The following is a 17,289-nucleotide window of genomic DNA, read 5'->3' on the forward strand; positions in this document are numbered from 1 at the left end:
AAGATGCCTTTGAATCTGCAGAGCAGTGTTGCTTTGCAAGGACTGTCATCGTTGGATCGATCCGCCTATGGACACCTTATGATGGAAATCAAGAAGCTTCCGGGAGCAAGTGGGTTTATTCCGCAGAAAATTGAGTGTCACCAAAAATAAAGTTGCTTATAGCCCAACTAATATTGATGTACTGGAGGTAGCACTGCTTGTTGGTTGCGCCATGTTTCAAACAGTGTCCCTAACTTTGTATTAGCATACTGTAACACTATTACCGAGGAATAAAACCCACTATTTCCCTGGAAAAAATCAGGCCTTGTTTTTTTTATCTCGATATTTTCACAAAAATGGCTTGACCAAAGAAAAAACAAGTTGCCCCTTCACAGTAATATCTGGAATTGGTCCACTATCCTGGACGACGAATGCCCATGGCCCTTATTCACATTTCAACTATATATGGATACATGATGTCACCATTGAATTATTTTCTTCATATCAAACCTCCGGGTTCAGAATGATTCGAACTCTAGTCGACATGGGAGCTGAGCTCGTGATGGTTATGTCTATTGTCCTGCTTGATTGGCCCATGTATGTAGATGCCGTGCTTTCACCATCACTTACTTTACTCAGCACTGTAGGCTGCTTAGGCTCCATTGATAAGCTCATGCTTTCAAAGTTCAGCATGGTGGCAACATCTGTCATGGTGGGCCGATCTGCTGGATCTTCCTGGGCACAAAGGAGTGCCATCTGAGCACAACGTGTTATCTCGGCGATTTCATATCCGTTCCCTAGAGACGGATCAACAAGCTCATGCAATCTTTGGTCCTTGCACATATGCCAGGCCTGAAATAGTTTTCCAATAAACTTGGCATGAGAGAACAGCAGTAATTTATAAAAAAAGGTATGGTTGAGAGATAACATTCAATGTATAACTATGATAAGTCTATATTTGTTCAGTTCACTCACGTAGCGTACAAGGTCACCAACAGTATCCCCTTGTTTCTCGAGTATGGTATTCTTCCGTCCGCTTATGATTGCCAGAACCAAGACGCCAAAGCTGAACACATCCGTCTTCACTGAGTAAACTCCTCGAGATGCATACTCCGGAGCTTTGTAACCACTGAAAAGTGCAAACAAAAGGGATCAAAACTGCAATGGTGGAATCTGTAACGAATTGTTTGAGCTCATACCAAGTGCCCACAACCATGTTTGTATGTTCTTCTGCTACATCTGAACTCAGTGCTCTAGCTGATCCAAAATCAGCAATCCTTGGGTTCATGTTATAATCCAAGAGGATATTATTTGGTTTCAAGTCCCTATTGACAATCCATAACATGGAGCCTTTGTGCATGTAAACAAGCCCCTCTATTAACCCTTTGATTATCTTGAGTCGCTTAGACCAGTCTAGCAATGGCCCTTTTGTTCTGTCTGCAAAATGTTGAAATAAAGATTATCTTTTAGACAAAACTAATTGCAATTTATATTCGTATGTAAACCAAACTAGAATAGTTATAAGTTGATTATGATGCTGAATGAGAGCTATCGTAGCATTGCATGTAACTGTGAATGTTTTGAATCTACCCACATATACTTAAAATAAAATGAAGCGTGCTTGAAAAAAATAACTGTGATGTCTGATCATAATGAAAACATACCGTATATGTGACGGTCCAAGGAACCATTGTGCATGAACTCATAGACTAGAATCCTTTCTTTCTCATGAATGCACCACCCAAGTAACCTAATCAGATTGGTATGTTGAAGCTTTGCAAGCTGCAATTCACTGCCGAGTGTTGCGTACTCATGAGCTCTCTTGATGGCAACCGTAACTCCATCGGACAACTCACACTGCAACGGTTCCTGACGGAGTTTAGATAACATTCTCCCAAAAGAAATCAGTGCTTTATTGGGGAGAAAAGAAGACGGAAATCCTGATTTTCTAATGGAGCTTCCATGTGGCCGAGTGGAATCTGGCCTCCATTAGCACATCAGGATCCATGCCTACTTTTGCCCGTATAACTCATTAACCCACACAACTCTTCAATACTTGCAGACGGAAGTATAGAAATACTAAGTGAGCTTTTGTCGGCCTGTGTTCGTCGAAGTGAGAGAGTGCAGAGAGAAGGACAATTGCACGCCTCCATATTCTCTCTCCCCATACAAAAGGCATGCATTTTATTTCATTGTGATTTTTTTGGATGATTGGTATCTCCCTAACCAAAAGTCAATCGGATTTCACATATTTTTTTATATTTGAATTCCTAGCGACAAAACCTTAAAAAATATCAATCTTGGATACAATTTGACTAGTTTAGATTTCAATTTTTAACCATATTTCAAGTTCAGTTATTCCGGTTGTTTAATTTCACTTATTTCATACTAATTTCACACACGTCACTTATTTCAATCCGAGTAATCTCAGTTACAACATTTATTTTACTAACTTCATCATGTATTTCAGTTCTATTGTTTCATATATTTCATTTATACTAATGATATATGGTCAAAAATAGTTTTGTAACAATTTCAAATTTAGACTTAATCCAGTTGTGCAATTTCTAGTTTCTATTTCATACATGTTTCGGTTTTGTCACTAAATTTTAAATCTATTTGAAACATCTCAAATAGATTTCAATTATTTTAGCAAAATTAATAAGCCTGAAAATGAGTGAAATAACTTCAAAATCATAAATAAGCACTGACATTTTAGTGAAATAACTGAAATTCAGGTGAAGTGTTTCTGAATTTGATTTGAAATTTGATCAAAATATTTTGTCAACTTTCATTTGTTTCAGCTTTCAAATTTAATAGTTGAAATATGAAATATGATTGGCATAATTTAAATTGATTTGAAATATGTTTGAAATAATTTGTCAGCATTCAAATGATAAATGATCACACGAATTTGAATTATTACCTATTTTTGAATCAACATCAGAAAAGATTTAACACATATTTTAGTTGATTGAATCGATCAAATTTAAATTTGTTTAAAATGTATCCAAGATTAGTCTTGTTCTACAGGTCTTGTCACCGGGATTGAGATATAAAAAAATCAAAAACGGAAAGTTAAAAGATATCAATCATCTAAATTAAAAGGAAATAAAATGCATGGATTTTGTTTGGGGAGAGAGGCGAGAGAATCGGATAGGTATGCATGCAAATGTCCTTCCCTCTGAGCATGATCCAACACTAATACCGGTACATAGAAAACAATCAGACCAAGGAATCTAATACCAAAGTATACAGGTTGCTATTCAACGATGCATGTTGTGCTGGAAAAAACCGGACTAGTCAATCCCACTCCGCGACATAGCAGAGCCGTTAGGAATGCTTTTCGGAGGAAGACACACATTCACTTTCTTAGTTTATTTCTACGTTCGCATATATTTACCTTGTAAACCGTGGCAAATCCACCCCGTCCAATTATTGCCTTTTCTGAGAAATTTCCTGTACCATCCATGATCTGAAAGAAGTTGAACTTTGAGAATCCCATGCAAGTCGCTTCTATATGGGCACAAAGCTCCATAAGTTCTTCAACGTTGGAGATTTTCTGCTCTTGCAGGTCCACTTTGCCTGACTCGTGGATAAGCTATCCTTGTCAGTTGTCACCAACTGGGATCGCAAAGAAACATGGACATGGCCAAGAGAATGCAAAATGTAAAGAGCACACTCCAATTTGTCTATAGCATAGATCATCAACTCATCCTAAGTAGGGACTTCCATCTTACAAAAAAAAATGGAGATTGTAATGCAAGTCATGCAATATGCCGATCAAGTTTCTGCCACTCACATCGCATTTTTCATGTGGTAACTACTTGAGTGAACATGTGCTAAAACCGATTTTTTTAGACAATGAATTCCTCAACTATAGAATTGTATGTTCAGTAGTTTGAAGTTCGAAGTTCATAGTCTATCCGAAGCATATGTTGCTTCCACTAACTAGTTCTTTTCCATGAGATGTGTTTATTAACTAAAGTTTGGCCACGGTAGATTCTATGCAGTGACACAATGTCTGCTCATGATAAAGTATGCACATATGACAAAAAATAATATCAAAATCATCCATATGGACATTTTAATTCTCTCTGTTGTAATATGCCCAAGAGCATGAGCAGCAGGGTATAACAACTGTCAACCGCACACAGACGTAATAAAGCTATTCTGAAATACTTGAAGAAAATAAGGCTGTCATGAAACTTCAGTCTATTACTTCCCATATCCGAGTCCATGATTAACCGCATTAGGAAATTCATAGAAGTAACTACTTACCTACAAATGGCTGTTCTTGAACATTGCGAAGTTCTGTAGCTCCTTGAACGCGTATTTTGGTGAACTCCAAATCTCTTGCTGGAAATCTAAACGTAGGTAAATCTCATCACTACTATATCTATATACCACCCACCAATGGCTTCACCACAGTCCTAAAAAGTGGCAAAATTCATACATTTGAGGCTATAACTGACAAACTTATGACATGGTTACATAATTTGAGCTTCATGCCCATTAAATTTAAAAAGAAAAAAATACGCTTATTGACAAAGATAATAGAAATTTGCCAAGACACTGTATATTTTAAGACAAGCAAATTAACTCATCGACTAATGCACATCTTACATTACAGACATAAATCTACAGATATGTTGCAAGTATGTAACATGTACTGTAACTCCCAAATATAACTGCTTCTATGATCTAAAGCAAGCGGTAGCCACTAGTCAACCAAATATAATCAACAATCATCTGGTTGTCCCTTGTCACTTTTTCAGCATACCAAGTGGTTAACCTTCTTTTTTTGGCCGGGGAAGTGATTAACCTTCCATGTTGTTACTTGGTCAAAAGACACCACAAGACTTCAGATTAAACATCAATACATGATGAATAAATTCTCAGAGTAATAATAAACTACATAATGAAAAATTATCTGACCTGATGTGATGATTTGAACTATCTGTGACTACACTGAGCACCCCCTCCTCGACCTGCTAGACAAGGATAGCAAAGTGACAAATATTATTTATGTTCAATTGACCAGCATAGGCTGTATAATTCAGGTTAGGCATAGCCTTATTAAAGAGCAGAAACACCTTGTCAAATCAGAAATTGCTAAACTGAAATCGAATTGTTGAACTGATACTGCCAATTTGCAATCGGAGTCAGACGCAGTCATGCAAAGGATCACTTGAACAGATATGCTCAATCGAATTATAAACAAACTGCCCGAAAATCAGTGTTTTTCCTCAAATCACCAAATTTCAATACTACTAACCATGGCACGGCGAGTATTTGTCGAATTGTCGACGAGGGCGATGAGCGGGATGAGGCGGATGAACATGTCGATCTCGTGCTGCGCGGCGCAGAGCTCGTCGGCCATCCGTCCGCCCAGGAGCAGACGGCGGAGGTAGCCGCAGTCCTGGCACGCCGTAGCGAGCGCATAGCACCGCCGCAACGCGGCTCCGAGCTGCTCCAGCGGCCGCCTGGTGGCCTCCCGCCGCATCAGCTCGTCGAGCTCCAGCTCCCCGAGCAGGCCCCCGACGAGCTCGACGTGCTGCGCGAGCCGCACGCAGGCGTCCCGGTGGCGCCGCGCCGCCAGGGCGGCCTGCACCACCATGGAGACCAGCCCGAGCGCGTCCACGCCGACCAGCTGTGCCACGCTGGAGGCCTGCCCCAGGGCGCCCCACAGGCGGCTCGAGGAGCTGTCCCACGGCGTCGCCATGCTCGCTGCCTCCCGTTTCTGCGCGCTGCGGCCTCTCCTGCCCCAGGCGACCGGGCTTTGTTGTTGCCGCCATTGACGGGCAAGGGCTCGACAGGTGTGTGTTGGTGAGCTTGTGTTTGACGGAGACTTTGACTAAGCGTGGACGCGTGATAGTAATATTATGCGAGTGGCCTCTTTGATTCAAATTCAAAGCATTTTAATACTCGTAGAATTCTTACTAAGAGCGTCTTCAAGGACAAAGTGTCTTCTCCATATAGTATTCCGCAAGGCGTTTTGGAGCTCAGCATCTATGGAGGCTGAAATTTTCGAGAAAAAAAATCAATATTCAAACTTCTTAGCTTTTCAAGGACAAGTATACAGGGATGTGATGTATAAGTGTGTAAATTTTCAGGATGAAATATCTTGAAATGTGAGTTGTGCAAAAAAAGTCATGGATTTTGAGGATGAACAGTGCATGTACATAACCGTTGTTATCATCATCATTGCAGCAATCCCTCTCCAAGTTACTTAAACTTGTAGTCAGTGTATCGCATCCGGCACTATTGTAGGACATATTATCAATCAGTCGATTATCTTTATATTGTCTTCAATTAGTTTGTCTTTGCTATCTGATCGTTATGTGTGAGTAGTTCGGTAAGACAATGGGTTGAGGCAATGCCTTGCAACCCATGTATTCGTGCAAAGGATCATTGGAATGACTTTGTATGTTTGATGTTATTTGCGTGTCCGATTGCAATGTAATGTAGTTTCCTCTTGTCTTATTTTCGATCTAAGACCCCACAGGTACCTAGGATCCCCTAGATCAATCCAGGAGGAGGTAAGGAGCGAGAAGGATGCGAAACGCTAACCCAAACATCAGTGAGAGAAAGGGCTAGTACCGTAGCAAGAAACTAGTCCTTGTGGACGAATGAGGTGTAGTTATTAAACCGCCAATGCTTTTGTCTGGATGTTTATTCTTAGTAACCGAGGTAATCCCGCGAGACGGTAAGGGGCCACAGTTAGACAACTGACTCTTGATGCAGGTCGCGCATCGATCAAGACGTGCTTCGTACACCCCCCCCCCCCCCCCTTGCGGCATCCTCGTGTGGGAAGCACGTCATAGCAGTTGTCTTATAAAGCACAAATTAATATCATTAAGATCTCGAGCACAAATATAAGGTTGTGAGAGTAAGGCCCCATATCCATGCATGTTTTAATACTAGTGTTTACATCCTTAAGGTTGTTAAAGGTCCGGCTGAAAAACTAGAATTTAATTCATTAGCAAGAACTTTAGATCTCCCGTGGTTTTAAGCAATTCTCCTAGCCAAGGCTCCATCAGCTCAGTTTATAGCATGGCTTCTTTGCTTGAGGTCACCTTATGCTATGGACTTCTGGCAACCGAAAATAATGTTGAGGTTCGGGGAAGTTGGATTCTAGTTGGTTGGCACAATGGCTGAGACACTTGCTATAGCTTGATCTTGTTCGTACAGGTTGTGCTTTTGCCCACTTGGGTTGATCTCGGGGAGGCTTGGAGCAACATCTGATGAAACCTCCATGGTGGTAGGACTTAGTCTAGGACTTGGTGGATTATCTCTTCAGTGTTACATGCTTCATCAGCACTCGGTTCGTGCACCTCCGGCTCGGATTGCAAATTTGTCGTGGGAGCATCGGGATTCTCCTTCTCTGCGGCCATAACATCTATGATCTTGTCAGTTATACATTGGTTCATCCTTTCAATCGGGCAAGACACCAGAAAATTGCATACTTTAGAAGACATCGCATCTAAATCAAGTGCTCGTTTGGGTTTGTCTACCTGCACCTTCTATAGTATGGCTCATAAATCTCATAGGAGGAGCAGTTTTGCGAAGGCTTATATTAAGATGAGAATTTACTCGATTTTTTAAATTGAGAATTCATAATTGGATACACTTACTCTGGAGTAGCGGACATAGTTTTCTTCAGTTTCGGAAGCACCGTTGATTTTTGGGGTTGATTGGAAGTCTTCTTGACAGGTACCTTATACTTTGCAGGAGTCGGCGCCTTTTGCTACACAGGGTTTGGAGTTGTACATGCTTTTTTGGGCGGCCGATTGGCAGGTCCATCATCAGTTAGGCCCTCTCAGTTTTTCCATTGACGTTTCGTGTTAACATTCGTTGGGGGACAGGGCGATGATTCAACCTCGTCATCAGAGTCGTCTACATCATCATTATCATACTCGTCTGGTGACCTTTGTCCCGTACTGTTAGCTCTCTTCAGCTAGATCATCATTAGGTGGAGGAACAAGGGAATGCATTAATTGAGGCATTTCCAAGTCTTGAAACTGGCATTACTACTAGCCACTAGAATGTATGTTACATGTAGTAGTGGATTTGTATTAAACTCTCTTCAACTCAAGTGGCAGCCGAAGAGGTAGCGAACTCCATATAAGCATACCCATGTCATTTGGTTATAGGTTCGGAACCTCGGTAACATGAAAACAACATGCAAGAAACACCTCTTTGGAGAACATGACTAGGGCTTTTACCTCCACCATAGAGGGGCCTGAACCTGTATAATCATTGTGTCACCCACCTGCGCATCACTAAACCAAGCCTCGTTTTCTCCCCTCTTTTACTATCAGATTTTACCCCACAACAACCGAGGCATCCTATTGGGGCTCCTCAACCCCCTGGGCATCCACCCCAGGTGCCCTGGTCTGGTTGTCTAGGTCCTTCCCGACATAAAAATGACTTCTACAATTTTGGGATTTTTCCTGTTGCTGCAATTTTTTTCCTCTGAAACCAAAACCATGAGCTAGCACTAAGAACTTTAATATGTTAATCCAAGTAAAACTCAAAAAAAGTTGCCTAATATTATGATGATATGGCATGAACAATACTAACATTGTATAGATACATTTCAAGACATATCAGATGCACTGAACCAATTTCTTGAAAATACTAGGGATGTCAAAGATGTTATAAACTAGAAAGCTTGCATAAATGTTCAAGTCACGCTCCAGGTACCAATTGGAGTGTTGATTGGAAGTTTTGGACCTATGCTGAGAGTCTCGTTCAGAATCCGATCAAACAAACTCGAAAGTGTTGGGAGAAAAGTTATGCATCGGAGTTTGGTCCATAGCCTTCACCTATGCTCCAGGCCCCCAGCCACTTCGGTGTCAATCTCATTGGAAAGGAGGAAGGGTACATGGAGCAAAAAGAAGAAAAAACACAAGTTTGATGGACACTAATTCAGTGGTGAACACATATTATGCCGAGTAAAAGAGTAAGGAGCCCTAGCCTCCCACTCAAATTCCCAAGTTGTCTATATATTCAGAAGATACACCGAACTCTTATATTTATATGTGTGTAAGGATCGTCACCAGAATTTTTGTAAACCCGCAAAAGCCAACGAACGTTCGCTAGGAGTGGATGGCATTTTGCAATGATTTTGATGACAATTTGTGTTGGCCGAGCAACGACAACCCCGTTCGACTCGTGTTTTTGCCAGAAGATTGCCGTGCTTGCGAATAAAAATCATCATTGTTGCCTTTCCCGTGACAACTAAAGTTGGTAGCAAAACATTTGCAGTTGCCATCCCTCCCAGCGAACGTTCGCTGATTATCATTTATTTTTTCTCAGCTCGAAACCACCCCGAGCCAGTGTCTGACTTGAGTATTTCTTTCACTGTACACAGTAAATGATGACAAGCAAATTAGACACGCCACTGTAAACCCCGTGCTCGGTCGGTCGGTCGGTCCTCCAGGGCTTAAACGAACGCGTACGGCCTGGCCGGAAAACTCTGGCCGTGCGAAAGCAGCAAGTATTTGCGCGACGACAGAAAGAAAGAAAAAAGCAGCAGTAGTAGTACCACTAGCAGCAGGAAGTGAAGTCTGTTTTAAACCTTGAAATTGTAGAACTAGTCGGGAATAGACCCTCACCTCCAAATCCCTGAAGTTTGTACCTTGTACTCATGATCTCGATCTGATTCAGACCCTTTCACTTAGCTTACAACAATTTGACACACCGGGAAAAAGACAATCCCACTGGAAAAACTTTCTACTCTCACTGATTAAGTGGGCCCACGCGTCATCATATCCATCTTCGCGCTCGGAAATGGATGGCGATGCTACATGTACGCGTCTAGCCGGCGGCCAGAATCGATCGACCAACGTGCTGCGTTGTACATACATGTGTGTTCGTACTTGTGCATGAATTACCTCGGAAAGGTACTTGGCTCGTGTATTATTTGTGTCTCGTCGTAATGGCCGCTGCGGCGGCCGACGCCGTTCGGGCGCTGCACCGGCAAGACTAGCATGCGCACGCTGCGGTGAATTCCATTCCTCGCATTGGCAAGACCTGCATCGTTCACATGCAATCCATGCTCGTGCACAAGTGACAACGGCGGCCCGGAGAGCAACTCCTGGCTGGACATCTCGACCACACACACGCCCGGTGACGCGACTCTCAGGTCTCAGCTTGCCGCCAGTGTCTTTGTCTGGATTGGGCAACTCTCGTGCGAGCGCACTCCCAATTGGTTGCCGTTGCGCGCGATGCCATGGTGCTCTAGTGCTCTATGGAGGACTCTAGATGAAGCACTCATCATCGTGCGCAGCCCAGGGCGTTACTCGTTAGTGTCGCCAGCGGCGTATCGCTATCAGTTGCAACCCATGTATGCACTCTAGTTATCGAGGCAAAGCCAGTAGACCTTGTGGCGGCAGGCAACTCTGAACTGCTCGGTGCATACTGTAGAAGCCTGAAAAGCTTTGAGATGCAACTCATTCAGTATTCACATCAACCGGTTACATATACATGGGGTGTACACAACACACTAGCTCAACTAACTCTTATAATCAAACTAATCAGCTGAGAGAGATTAGGAGACGTTCCTGAACGTCGCATGCAGAACAAACTGTCTCAACACATACGAAGCAGAAGCCGTGGTCGCACACACAGCTCGATGCGATGCTACCCCACGAACTTCACGTCTTCACGGCGAGGGGCGCACTGATGTGCGGGTAGCACTTCATCATCTTGCTCTTCTCCGCTCATGACCAGAGCACGAACTCCTCGGCAGGAGGTGTCCTACCGGCGCACGGCCCGGGTCCTGGCATAGACTGGAGCGCACGACGTTGTTGGCAACGGGCGGCCCGACGACGCATGGGGTGCATAACGTTGGCAAAGCGGTGCAGTGCGGCACAAGCACGGCTACGTTGATTTCAATAGAGAAAGAGAAAGGCATTAGGAATAGACAATGGATATGACACATGGGATAGGGATGTAAGTGAGATTAGACTCTGATCTTGGGCGGGATGGAATTTTTCCCGGTTTGCCAAACAGGTTTAGGGTTGGGATCAGACCAAAATCATGAGTACAGAGTACAGACTTAAGGAATTTTGAGGTGAGGGTTTGTTCTTGACGAGCTCTGCAATCTCAAGGTTTAAAATAGACTTCACTCAGCAGCTGTTGCCGGACTTGCGTGAACAGTAGGCTGCCACCACGGTGCAAACCGTGGACCACGCACGCCGCGCACAGTGGACCGCGCCTCAGAATAGACCCCCTTCGCATTCCTCCGTGCCGTGCGGCGTGCCGGCCGCACTGAGTCGGGTTAAAAAAAAATGCGCCCTAGCCTCCGACGCTCGACGAGCGAGGCTGCACGCGCGGGCGAATCAATTCTCCGAGCGCTGGCCAGTCGTCACCGTGGAGTAGAAAACGGCTCTGCTTTTGACGGACGGACACGGAGTCGCCCGGCCCCAGCACCAGCAGCAGCCGGGCAAAAGAGCAAAGCGCGCGCGAAAAAGGCTGCTGCCGGCCGCCCCGCGCGCGCGCGCGCGCTCGCTGGCTCGGCTCCGCTCGACCACCCTCCCCTCCCGGCGGAGATCCCGATCCGATGCTGCTGCCGCTGCTTGGGTGGTACGGACGCAACAAGTTTCACGCGCGACGTCAACGAACGGATCCTTCTCTCTTTCACCAAAGCGACAAGATCACGATCTACAGCAACTACTACTATTACTATTAGAGCAACTCTAATGGAGCGACTCATTTCATCCGCCCGCGTTCATTTGGGTCGACGTGGACCCAACACGTCGACCCAAACTCAAATTGTACCCGTCTGTCGTCCGCGCCGACCCATTTTCGGCCCAAAATTACCCCTGAAATGCGTCGGCGCGGAAGAAGCAGACGCGCCGCGCGTCTCCTCGCCGTCCGCTGCGTCCCCATCTGGCGGTCACCCAACCGCTACCGGTCGTCTTATTTATGACGACCATCGACAGCGGGCTCATGCGTCAGCCAGTGAAAGCGTCCTTTTTTAACCACGCTTGCGGCGGGGTCGGTCTCATCCACATCTGCCCCCCCCCCCTCCCCCGCATCACTCCCTTTGCTTCCTCGTCGGCGTCCGCAAACCCTAGCCACCGGCGCCTCATCCTCCCGTGCTCCCCTTCTCCTCCTCCTCCTCCTTCGGTGGCGACGCGTTTCCGCCCTGGTCGCCAGCGCCTGCACATCCCGGTGCACCAAGCGCGGTGGCACTGGGAGTACAGGCAACCATTGCCGTACCCCGATGTCACGCTGCCGCACCGTTGGCATCTGGATCCGCAGCGGATCCCGGTGCCGGCGGTTCCTCGTACCCAACGGGCGCACGACGATGAGGTGCGCAGGCGCCGCGCGCAGCTCACGCCGGAGCAGCGTCGGCTGCCAGAGTAGTACGCCGACTATCCCAACTGGGAGGCGTGGTTCGCCCTCGAACACGAGGAGCAACGGCGCTCGGGTGTCGACGTCGTTCTCACCGCCGGCCCCGCAGGTAGAGCCGAAGGACATGGAGGCGGAGTACCAAGCCGCCCGCGAGGAGGCCCTGCAACACACGCTGGAGGCTAGCCGCCTCGAGGAGGACGCCCATTGGGATGGGCTGGAGCAAGCCCTTGCCCTGTCGGCAGCGGGGGACTCTGTCCACACCATGCTCTTCGTGCCGCCACCGCCACCGTCGCCGCCCGTCCAGCCCAAGCCGGAGCCGGAGCCGACGCGTAAGCGCTGCCCGCCTCCACCCACTCGGTCGGAGGAGGCCTACTCGTGGACGGGTCAGTACCGCGAGTGGGTGAGCGCGTCTCCCGTCCACTTCTCCACGATGTCGGAGGAGGAGGCGGCCCACCTCGAGCGATGGAAGGAGCACTGGCTCCGCCAGGAGCAGGCCGACGACGAGGAGTAGATGCGCTACGACGCCATGCTCCAACACGACACGGAGGCGCTCCGGCTCGAGGAGGAGGAGGAGGAGGAGCGCGCGCGGCTTGCCGCAATGCCGCCGCCCCAGCAGACGCCGGAGGAGGCTGCCCTGGCAGCGTACCAGGCGGCGTTCGGGTGGGCTGGCCCTGCTCCGGTCTTCATCGACCTCACCGACGACGACGGCGTCGACGGCAAGTGCAAGAGCAAGGCCGACGACGTCAAGGACAGCGTGCCGGGCGACAGCAGGCGGACGCAGACTTTTTTTAATATTTTATTTAATGTTTATTAGATTTAAGTGGAATTTGGCCGGCGTTTGATCGGCCATTTTGGTCAAGCAATTTTTTTCATGCAATTTTTTATATTTATATTTATATTTATATTTATAATATTTTATATTTATTTCATGCAATTTTTTTCCACGGCGGCACATTTGGGTCGGCCTCCCCATTGAACGGTCAAGCCGACCCAATTTACTATGCGGACGCACACATCCGTCTAGCCGACCCAAACAGACAAAGCGCGGGTCCGTTTGGGTCGTTGAAGTTGATCTTACTGCAGTAGCTCAAGCTCACTTCACTGGGCAATTTTGACTATTTTGACCTGTGGACGAAATCAATTCACAAAATGAACTGCCCGTGAAACTATTTCACAGCACTGACCCTTTTGTGTAGCGCCCGCCACGCAGGCGCCACACCCTACGGTGCAGCGCCTAGCTCAGGGGCGTTGCACCTCAGTCCACCGTGGCAGCCCCTGGGCCCGCACCCAGCAGTGCAGCGCCTCAGAGCTAGGCGCTGCACCGTAATGTGCAGCGCCCGGCCCGCAGGCGCTGCACTGTGACTTAGATGCCAGCCGCCCGCTGCCCCCCCCACCCATTCGTTCCAGAGGAGTTACAGAACAGGCGGCCGGCGGCTTCCTCCTCTCCCCCTCTCAATCCCCTCTTAAAAAATCTTCAAATCTGACGATTTGGCCCGTGGATTCCTTCACCAATCCATCCTAGAAGGTACTTTTCTCCGATCCCCTTCTTTCTATCCATAGAATGTATGCTATTTCGGAGATTTGAGGAACCCTTGTTTGAATCTTGTGTGTATTAGATTTAGGGAATTTTTGTTTGAATCTTGCATGTATTAGATTTGGGGAACCCTTGTTAGACTAGAATGTGGTTCGGATACATAGGTTGACATGTTATTTATATAGTTTGGATACATAGGTTGACATTTTATTTATATGGAAAAGATATTTGTATTGAATCTTGCATGAGGTAGGCTTAGTTTAGTTTATTGAAATTACATTTGTATTGGCAAGAATGGTTTGGATACATATGCTTTGTATTTTGCATCTAGTAGGCGTACTTTAGTTTATTTGTATTGAAAAGATAATCGTGTTGACAAGAAAGCTTTCTTTCAAAATTGTTAGGATGGTTTGGCTTCTCGATGATCACTGGGACAAACAACACCGGTCGTATGCTATGGCGGTGGAGCAGCGGGTAATAATGAAAGTGGCCTATTTTATGAATTTCGTATTTATTTCAAACACAAATGCCCCATATGTAATGTTATGAATTGTTTGTTTGTAGGCGCTTGCACCTTTGAAGCTTCGTTCTCACGGGGTCACCCTTGGGTGGATGCGCTATGATGAGCAATACACACCATATGTAAGGGAGACAGGACTTCTCCCTTTCATTCATATGGTCAGACGGTCGACGCCACCCAACAATGCTCCAGCACTCACCGCGCTTATTGATCATTGGCGGCCGGAGACACATAGTTTCCATCTACGGACCGGGGAGATGACAGTGACGCTCCAGGATATTGCTATGATCATCGGTCTTCCTATCGATGGGAATCCTCTATGTATGAGCACCGACTCCGATGGGTGGCGCGCGCAGATGCATGCCCTTATCGGTATGGTTCCTCCGGAGCCTCCGGAACCAGCAGCAGAAAACAAGAAGAAGGAAAGAGTCGCAGCCGGTGCTACTTTCACGTGGATTACTAAGCACTTTGGTACTTGCCCACCGGAAGCTGATGAGGACACGGTCAAGATATATGCTCGTGTCTACATGTGGTATGTGATATCCAGGACTATGTTTGCTGATGGCACAGGCAAGAATGCTCCATGGATGTGGCTGAAGGCGTTGACCGTCTTCGATAGCAAATGGAGTTGGGGTTCGGCGACACTGGCTTACTTGTATAGACAGGTATGAAGTTGTTTCTTTTTCACTTCATTGCTACATTATGAATGCGATCTTGCTCTTAATTGAACCATGTTCTCTTTTATGTGCAGTTGGACGAAGCCTGTTGTAGGTCATCTGGAGGTATTGGTGGTTGTTTGCTCGCACTTTCCATATGGAGCTGGGAGTGTTTGCCGGTTGGACGTCCGAAGAAGGTGAAGTACGATGATTGGGACGACAAAGGCGACCTACTACGGCTACCCACTTGGGCTTACAAGTGGGATGTGATAAATGAGACGACAGATGATCCCTCGGTCATGTACAAGTTGTACCAGAGTGAGCTTGACGCGATCACGCCTGAGCAGGTGAATTGACATGGCATAAGTGATTATGATGCTTCTATTGCAACTCGATATCAATTTTGCATTCTATCCCATTTTGCAGGTGATATGGGAGCCGTATGGAACAGGAGATAGTTTTGGTAACCCTTTAGAGTTCAGGCTGAATCCGATGTGCACTAGGGATAGGGATCTCTGGCGTATGCGGTGCCCACTCATATGCAACTGGGCGGTTGAGCTTCACCTCCCACATCGAGTGCGCCGTCAGTTTGGTTTGTTCCAGGCACATCCGCCGGAGTGGGAGGACACAGACAAGTTGCTACACGCGTAAGATATAATTAACCTTGAGTACTTAGCAGCTTCTCGGCGGTTTCGATGCTACTAATATTATGTTTCTAACTTGCAGGTTGGATAGGAAAAGGCAGCGGAAGATTAAGGATTGGGCCAAGCATCACAGAAAGTATGTCGTACAGTTTGCGCTTAGTGTGGAGCAAGCTAGGGCTGGAAAAGGAGTCCAGCTTCGTGAGCATTGCCCTGTAGCGTTCAACAACTATCTCACATGGTTTCTTGCAAGTACCCGTGTGGAGGTATGCAAGCCGGCGTATGCTGAGGAGATTTTGGAAGAACCCACTGTTTTTGATGAGGTAGCCCAACACCAGTACAACGCATTAGTCAGGAAAGGCAACTCAGTGATCCCTTCAGCTCCAAATGAACTTTGTGGTATTTGCCCTCTTTGCTTTTCATTCACACTATTCACATCTTCGCTTGCCTAACACGTTAATACCATTTCTGTTCATAGCATGCCCAGATCAAGAAAGCAGCTGATGAGACCGAGACTATTCTTGAAACAACCCCGGCTGGCAAAAGCGATGGAGAAGGTGCACTTCGAGCATTCATCAAGGTTCACATCTCCTTCAAACTAGCACTTAACATGTGTTGCTACGTTCGATGTCTCATTCACTTGTACATGTTGCAGCGCCAGGGCCAAAAGTTAAGGCGGCTATCAAACCTTTTTGGTTGTCGTGACCCCGAGTATGTATCACCAGAACGGTCTAGGTCGGCGACACCATCAGATCCCGCTTCGGGCCAGAGCCATGGTGATCATTTGGAGGATGAGGATGTGGGTGTGGTCACCCAAGAGGTATGGCATGAGCATATATATCCAATTGTTGATGCATTGCTAACTATATCCTCACACACGGTCTTTCCATATCTTTTGTTGATGCATAGGTTGCTGATGATGATATGACCTTGGGGGCGTACCAGGTTAGGTCTGCATACATGCTAAAGCCTAGAAAGGGAATCAACAAGTACACACCTGAAGACTTCACCGAAAGAGGCAAAAGAACGGTCGGCACCTCACGGATGGCGGCTTTGGATGACTATTTGGATGACGATGTCGATGACGTGGAGGAACCGGAGCCGGAGCGGGAGCGTGTTCCTCTTCCTAGGAAGGTCAAGAAGTTAGCCAGCAAGAGGGGGGAGCAGCCAAAAAGCGCCCAAGGAACTAGCTCTTCTTAGGAACCTCTATGTTGAACTTGGTCCTCTATATTGCACTTGTTGTCTTAATAATGTTGAACTTGATCTTCATTAGCTTCACCATTAAAGCCCTCATCTTGATCATTCACATTGGCAGTCTCGACATGTTTGAACTGGTCTGGATCCTCGAGGGTGACCTCAACTCCCTGCTCAACCACATTGAACTCTGAACCATGACAATCACCCTCTGGGTGCACCAAGTCCCCCTCTCCCTTCCTCATCTCTACCTGACAATGATTCTGTTTGCAAGCTACAGCCCATGCAGCGCCTAGCACCGAGGCGCCACACTCTACAGTGCAACGCCTAGCTACTGGGCGTTGCACTGTACAGTGTGGCGCCTCGGTGCTAGGCGCTGCACTCTGGTTAGCTCAG

General features: G+C 46.6%; 1 protein-coding gene across 3 annotated transcripts; it reads right to left on the reverse strand.

The window, feature by feature from the left end:
• Window positions 1–288: 288 nt before the first annotated feature.
• On the reverse strand, window positions 289–5,828 carry LOC125521607 (cysteine-rich receptor-like protein kinase 19). Of its 3 annotated transcripts, none has more exons than XM_048686665.2 (8): window positions 5,258–5,828; window positions 4,918–4,970; window positions 4,261–4,346; window positions 3,383–3,564; window positions 1,644–1,836; window positions 1,179–1,416; window positions 955–1,108; window positions 289–831 (listed from the first exon to the last, which is right to left on the reverse strand). In XM_048686665.2, the coding sequence occupies exons 1-8, from the start codon at window positions 5,702–5,704 to the stop codon at window positions 484–486; spliced, it is 1,701 nt and encodes a 566-aa protein (XP_048542622.1). In that variant the 5' UTR covers window positions 5,705–5,828; the 3' UTR covers window positions 289–483. The 3 variants fall into 3 exon arrangements, with proteins under 3 accessions (XP_048542622.1, XP_048542621.1, XP_087391076.1); XM_048686664.2 differs by having other exon boundaries at window positions 4,918–4,973; window positions 5,258–5,826; XM_087534950.1 differs by lacking the exon at window positions 4,918–4,970 and adding an exon at window positions 4,390–4,412 and having other exon boundaries at window positions 4,261–4,338; window positions 5,258–5,704.
• Between the last annotated feature and the right edge of the window lie 11,461 nt (window positions 5,829–17,289).

The sequence above is a fragment of the Triticum urartu genome, chromosome 7A (assembly GCF_056163025.1).
Source record: "Triticum urartu cultivar PI428250 chromosome 7A, HENAU_Tu73, whole genome shotgun sequence".
In the NCBI taxonomy this organism is placed as follows: domain Eukaryota; kingdom Viridiplantae; phylum Streptophyta; class Magnoliopsida; order Poales; family Poaceae; genus Triticum; species Triticum urartu.

Bases quoted from the DNA above. Each gene is read 5' to 3' on its own strand.
- LOC125521607 (XM_048686664.2), bottom strand. From the start codon at position 5,704: ATGGCGACGCCGTGGGACAGCTCCTCGAGCCGCCTGTGGGGCGCCCTG. The intron at 1,837-3,382 runs GTAAATATATGC...GAACCGTTGCAG, and splicing joins GATTTGCCACGGTTTACAAG to TGTGAGTTGTCCGATGGAGT. The intron at 1,109-1,178 runs GTATGAGCTCAA...TGCACTTTTCAG, and splicing joins AACATGGTTGTGGGCACTTG to TGGTTACAAAGCTCCGGAGT.